Source organism: Cyprinodon variegatus, unplaced genomic scaffold (genome assembly GCF_000732505.1).
Source record: "Cyprinodon variegatus isolate N-32 unplaced genomic scaffold, C_variegatus-1.0 Scaffold545, whole genome shotgun sequence".
Lineage (NCBI taxonomy): Eukaryota > Metazoa > Chordata > Actinopteri > Cyprinodontiformes > Cyprinodontidae > Cyprinodon > Cyprinodon variegatus.
Genome location: NW_015150998.1, coordinates 40,665 through 46,496, shown reverse-complemented (window position 1 = coordinate 46,496; position 5,832 = coordinate 40,665). Strand labels below are relative to the sequence as shown.

Below are 5,832 nucleotides of genomic sequence, written 5' to 3'. Positions count from 1 at the left end.
GGGAACAACAACGCAGCAAAACCTAAGAAAAATATATACCTGAGAATACAGCTGTTCTGTCCATCATTTAACATTTTTCTCAACCATTTTCACACCGTAAAGCTCCCTGGGTCTTTGCTCCTCTTCATTCTGGACTTTGTTGTCATTTTAAGCTTATTTTAGTCAAAACTGGATGGGAAAAGGCTTGTTGTTGTTTGCTTGTATTGATTACAGCTTGAGCTCTCGTACAGCCTCTAATCCAATCTAAAAACTTAAATTTTCTATGAACTGTTGTGTAAAACACAGGGTTCCAATAGGTTTTTAAAATCCTGCACAACCTAACTGTGGGATCAATTGAGTATTTAAATGTTTCCACCACATCTAGAAAGTAGTTCAAGGAGAATAAAACATGTTATATTCTATCTTTTAAAAATTATCTGAATTGTCCTAAAATGGAAATCCAAAGCAAAGTGCATACCTAGAAAAACAGTTAAATTTTTGGCTCAAAAGTTCCCTAAAAAAGTTTGTCAGATGATCCTAAAAAAGCTGAATTCATGCTGCAGGACACTAGGAAGCACAGTGGTGTTGGCATCATGATATGGGACATTTCTTGTACTCCAGTTTTGGGCCCATTTAGCAAATAAATAAGCGAACAGCACCTCGGGTTCTACGTTATGTTTCACATTGAAGTTTAAACTTAGTGTTTTTTCAGTTTTTACAGTAAATATTTATAATCATGTTTCTCTCTGGGGGGGGGGAGAGCATGAATGGTTTCTAATGCATTTGGTGAAAAAATCTCCAGCCTTTAATATTTAGCAAACAAACCGTGGTTTGAGGTGTCTGACATTATCATTACATTATTATTATACATTATTATCTGTGTAAAACTGCATAATTTTCCTCAAGATGTAGTTATCGTATCTATGTAACCGTCTCGGATTGTCTTTTAGGCCTCCAGTAAGAGACAGCATCACCTAAACAAGCATCTGTACCGACCATCCACCTTCCTAACCTCCTACGAGCCTCCAGTCTACATGGATGATGAAGAAGAGCGCTCAGCATATTACAGCAGTGTGCAGGACCCGTCTGCTGATGATTCGGTGGGTCAGGAACTCAGCTGCTAGAATATTGTCCTTTAACCTTTTTTTGGTGTCTAGGTTTTCTACACAACTCAGATTTTAAATTTACCTTGCTTATGACTATTTTTCTCTCAATCTTTGCCGCATTATTAGTCTTAATTTAAAGCGCTCCTCTCTGTCCCTTTTTTATCCATCATTTACAAAGAACATACTCATGTCTTGATTTATTCCTATTTCCATCAATGCGTTGCTGGCTGTATTCATTTGTTAGGTGTCTGTATTTCAGAGTTAAGGATTTTACCATCAAAAGGATTTTATAAAGCCATAAATACCCCAACACAGGTTAGCAAAAAAACCCCGCAACATATTCAAAGGCCGACAACTAACCGCCCCTCTCTTCTTAAAGAATTATGCTCTCTAAACTCCCTTATGGTAGCCTCCTTAGGGATTTACACTTTATTTTTTGTTCTTTAACCAGTATTTTCTCTTTTTTTTTTATTATAAAAGCAAAAATCTTAACAAGATTAGACTTAAAAAAGAGGGATTTTAGTAAATGGTTAAACTCAACAGTTATAAAGACAGCCAGAGTTGAAAGTAACCTGTACTGCTTTGTTCTAGTCTTTATATATTGTTTATACATTTTTGCAAATAAAAAAAAAAAGCTAATCATGCATTGAAACCCATAATCACTGAAATCACATAATGACAATAATTAAAATTAAGCTTTTTGTTTTTTTTTTCCCAGCAAAGATGTGAATGAGACAGTTATTCAAAATTACAAGTGAGATAGAAATAAAAATGTATTAAATTAGTCAGATGCCTTTTGGTCATTTTATTTGCACTTTTATCTTATACCAACCTTGACAAAATTATAAAAAAAGAAGAGTGTTACCGTCACTGCTTTCAGTGGAAGTTGGATTTTATGTAGGAGTGTTGTCACACTCGTTCTCAAGGACTGGTAATTCAAATTGGGTTAATTACCTCCTCAGTAGAGCTATAAAGCTGATTAACGACCTAATTTATTTGTTTCGGGTTTGTTGAAGCAGAATAGAGATTAAATAGTTGCAGGGTACTGGCCCTTGAAAACTGGTGTTTAAAGTTTGTGTTTATTGACCTTTCAGCAACCTGAGCTTTCATTTAGTGGCTAACCAACTGCTTCTGTCATACGATTAAGCTTGAATGATTTAAAGTAGTTAAGGTTGCGAGGCCTCATTGGCATCAGCCAAATCCAATCAGTCATTAAAGTAATTTATCTACCAAACGTCTGAATAATGTTGGCATCGACTGTATGTTACAGATAAACTCCTGATGTGTAACAATTAATATACTTGTATATTAATTCCATCCCTATGAATATCCCTGATCATACCATTTTATTAGAGTTGTACACAGTGTACATCAGATTATGTTTTTAATCAATGTTCATTCAGTTTTCAGGCCTTAATTTATCAGATATTTAATGAATCTTTATGAAGGACAAGGATCGTAGAGCGAGGGAGCTCAGATCTGCAGGGCGGCCGGTGTAGGTACCAGATCTGCTCGGGGCCCTCCCACTTCTTATGATGTCAACATATGGCAACTCCACTTGGACAAACTATATTGCACCCGTTTCTTAAGGATCAAATCTCTTTTGGAGTCTCAACATATTATTACCTTTATTTGCTATTGTTTTACATTTAATTGCAGATCTAAAGTAGCCGAAAGTAGAAAACAATCATTGTCAGCCTTGAAGGACATTCACCAAAGTGGCAAAAAAAAAGTCTCCGCTTATTTTTATTGTTTTTATTAAGATCTGAGGGCAGGGGAGGACAAATGGGACATCTTAAAAATGACTTTTGTTGAGATTTTATAGAAAACAAACGGTTGTTGTTGACACAAATTTAAAAGTAGTGTAGCGTAATATGTCTAACTGACTGAGCTAAAAGAGGCTAACCTGCTAGCTACTGATCACAGCTAGCCACAGTGCTACCCAGCTCTCCCCCTTTATATCACGGTCTTGCAGTTACTTTGGAAAAAAAACATAAACAGATTTTTTTCAGTTTTTTCATCGATCAGGTAAAACTTTATTGGTCATTAGACGCGCTAACGCTACAGATGCTCCCGACTCTGCACACTGATGCTGCGTGATGTTATCATTGTCTGGACAACGACAACGTTTTCAATCATGTGGCAACGTTCAGCCAATCATGTAGCGTAACGTCACTGGCATGCACAGGGCCCGAGCAAATCTGACCACCAGAGCAGATCTGGTACCTACACCGGTTCAGATCTGCAGTTAAACTGGTTCAGATCTGCAGTTAAACTGGTTCAGATCTGCAAAGCAGCCTCACCAAACTCTCAGTAACTGCTGTAAAAAATGTAGTTCTGAAAAGCTATTTTCTACTTTTAAGAAAACTTTCAAAAGACAGAGATTTTAAAATCACTTTGCCTCCTCCTAACATGTTATTGATTTTTCCTCCAGCAGACTGATATATTAAATAAACTCTTATGGGGACTTGGGTAATATCCTTGCTAGCTTTACCCTGGTATTTTGTATTAAACCTCATTTAATAGCTTTAAGGTTTTCTACAAAATCACATTGATCCGTCATACTTGTTTCTGAATAAATATTTTATTTAGTATGATTTCCTTTCTATGGACACTTCACAAATATCATCTAGAAAGGTATTGAAAAGTCAGTTTAATGCCTGTAGAGCCCTTGTTCATTTCTGCCTCTCAGATCTATTTAGAATGGAACAAACTAACCACAGTTTCTTTCTCTTGCTGCACTTTGAGATCTTTGCAATCAATGGAATATTCAGATCTGCTTTATTTTACCGCCTGTCGTGGCCATTTTGTTTGTTAAAAATAAACAGGAGTGAGGGTCTGCAAGCTTGGTGTATCTTTCCTATTTGAACTACACAGCTCCTGATGCTCAGTGTTATCAAAGCTCTGACATTTCTTCTGGCCCTTTGATGGCAATAACCTTTAAGTAAAACTGGTTCCCCAAAGCCTGCTGCTAACACAGATGTTTTTTTCTCCCATCACCCTGCTATGCTGTCTTATGTTATATGAGGTTAACCTTCACCTGCTTAGACTTTATTTCAATGTTTAGGGAATAATTTCATGCTTAAAGCTGGTAAGATGGCAGCTTTCTAGCACTACTGTAAAGAAGCTTCAAGTGTGACTACTTTCTGCAGGACTTTCAGATGTAATTTAGTCTCTTTTCCTTTTTTTAAAAACTAAAGCGAGGCTCATTCAGGCAGAAAGTTCAATCTAATTGTAAACATCTTTTTTCTCTTTTTATCCTTTAGATCAAAGACAATATGTACTTGGCACAACTCTGCTGCCTTAACTATAAAACTATGTTCCCATTTAGGTTGTGCGTGTTCAGCAAAGATTAGAACAATCAGAAAACTCATCATCATAATAGGTTTTCAATGTCACATTGAGATGTTTTGTTTGTGCTTCCCCAGCTCTGACTCCTCCTTGCTGTTATTTTTGTTTCAACAATCTCAGGATGAGGAGGGTGTTCCTGTTGAGCTGAGGAACTTACCAGAGTACAAAGAGCTTTTGCAGCTGAAGAGGTTGAAAAAACAGAAGCTCCAGGAGATTCGAGAGGACAACGCCAGGGTGCAGCACATGGGTTATAAGGTGAAGCATTCCCAACACCAAAGGGTGGCGCCGACTTTTAGCACAATATCTTGCTGCATACTGTATGCCATGTCTACAGTACCTGACAGGAATGTTCATAGATATTTTCCCACCCTTCCAAACACAGATTTTCTTTCATTGGGATTTTATGTAATAAACCAAAGGAAATTGCACATGTGGGAAAATTAAGGGAAATGAGAAAAACTATTTAAAAAACAACGTTTTATTTGAAGCCTATTAGGGCACGCAATAAACACAAGGAAGAGAGCTGCATTTCAAATGAGCCAAGAGTAAATATTGCAACGTCAATTGAAATTTTAGGTGGAAGAAATTGATAAGTGTTTTAAGTGGCGGTATCATGCAATGGGCTTCTAAACGGTTCATCTACCAAAATCTGAATATTACATAGAGTAATTTATTTGAAATCTTTTGTTTCTTATCATTTTGATTATTGTGACTTACAGATATTAAAAATCCACAGTTGTGTCTCACAAAATTAGAATACTGTAAAAAACAGTTTATTATTGGAAACTCACACCCTAATATGCTAATTAACTTAGAATACACCCTCGGTTTTCTGAGTCTTTAAATGGTTTCTCTCTTTGGGCCAGAAGCCTACACAATCACGGGAAAGACTTGTGACATGGCAGATGCCCATAGGACAGCCTTAACAGAGGGTTATCAACAAGATGTCTTTGCTGAAGAAGCTGGATGTTCAGAGTGCTGCATTCAAGCAAACTGACAGAAAATTGAGTGGAAGGAAAAGGTGAACGATAGCATTAGAATCCAAAAGTAAATTCAACATCCCTTTAAAGTAAAAAGTAAATTCCACATTGCATTTGGAAATCATGGCAAATGGAAATGTTTGTCCAGTGTTAAGTTTCCACAATCGTTGATAGTTTGAGACGTTATGCCACCTGCTGCTGTTGATCCACCATCAATCCAGCCACCTACTAGGAGATTTCCTGAGCACTTCATGCTATCCTCTGCAGATGCTGTATAGAGATGTTGATTCATTTTCCCTGCAGGACGTGGCACATGTCCACACAGTGAAAGGAACCAGCAAGGGGTTCAATGATCATGGTTTTCCTTCTTATAAAAATTTACTTTTAAAAGCGTTGGCAACGAATTTAATCCTCAA

General features: G+C 36.9%; 1 protein-coding gene across 1 annotated transcript in view; it reads left to right on the top strand.

The window, feature by feature from the left end:
- The window catches only part of zzz3 (zinc finger, ZZ-type containing 3), a 22,013-nt gene that overhangs the window by 11,648 nt on the left and 4,533 nt on the right, over nt 1-5,832 (top strand). The window contains exons 8-9 of the mRNA XM_015391522.1: nt 930-1,079; nt 4,557-4,691. Of these exons, the coding sequence (XP_015247008.1) occupies nt 930-1,079; nt 4,557-4,691 (285 nt within the window). The remainder of the gene's footprint in view (nt 1-929; nt 1,080-4,556; nt 4,692-5,832) is intronic.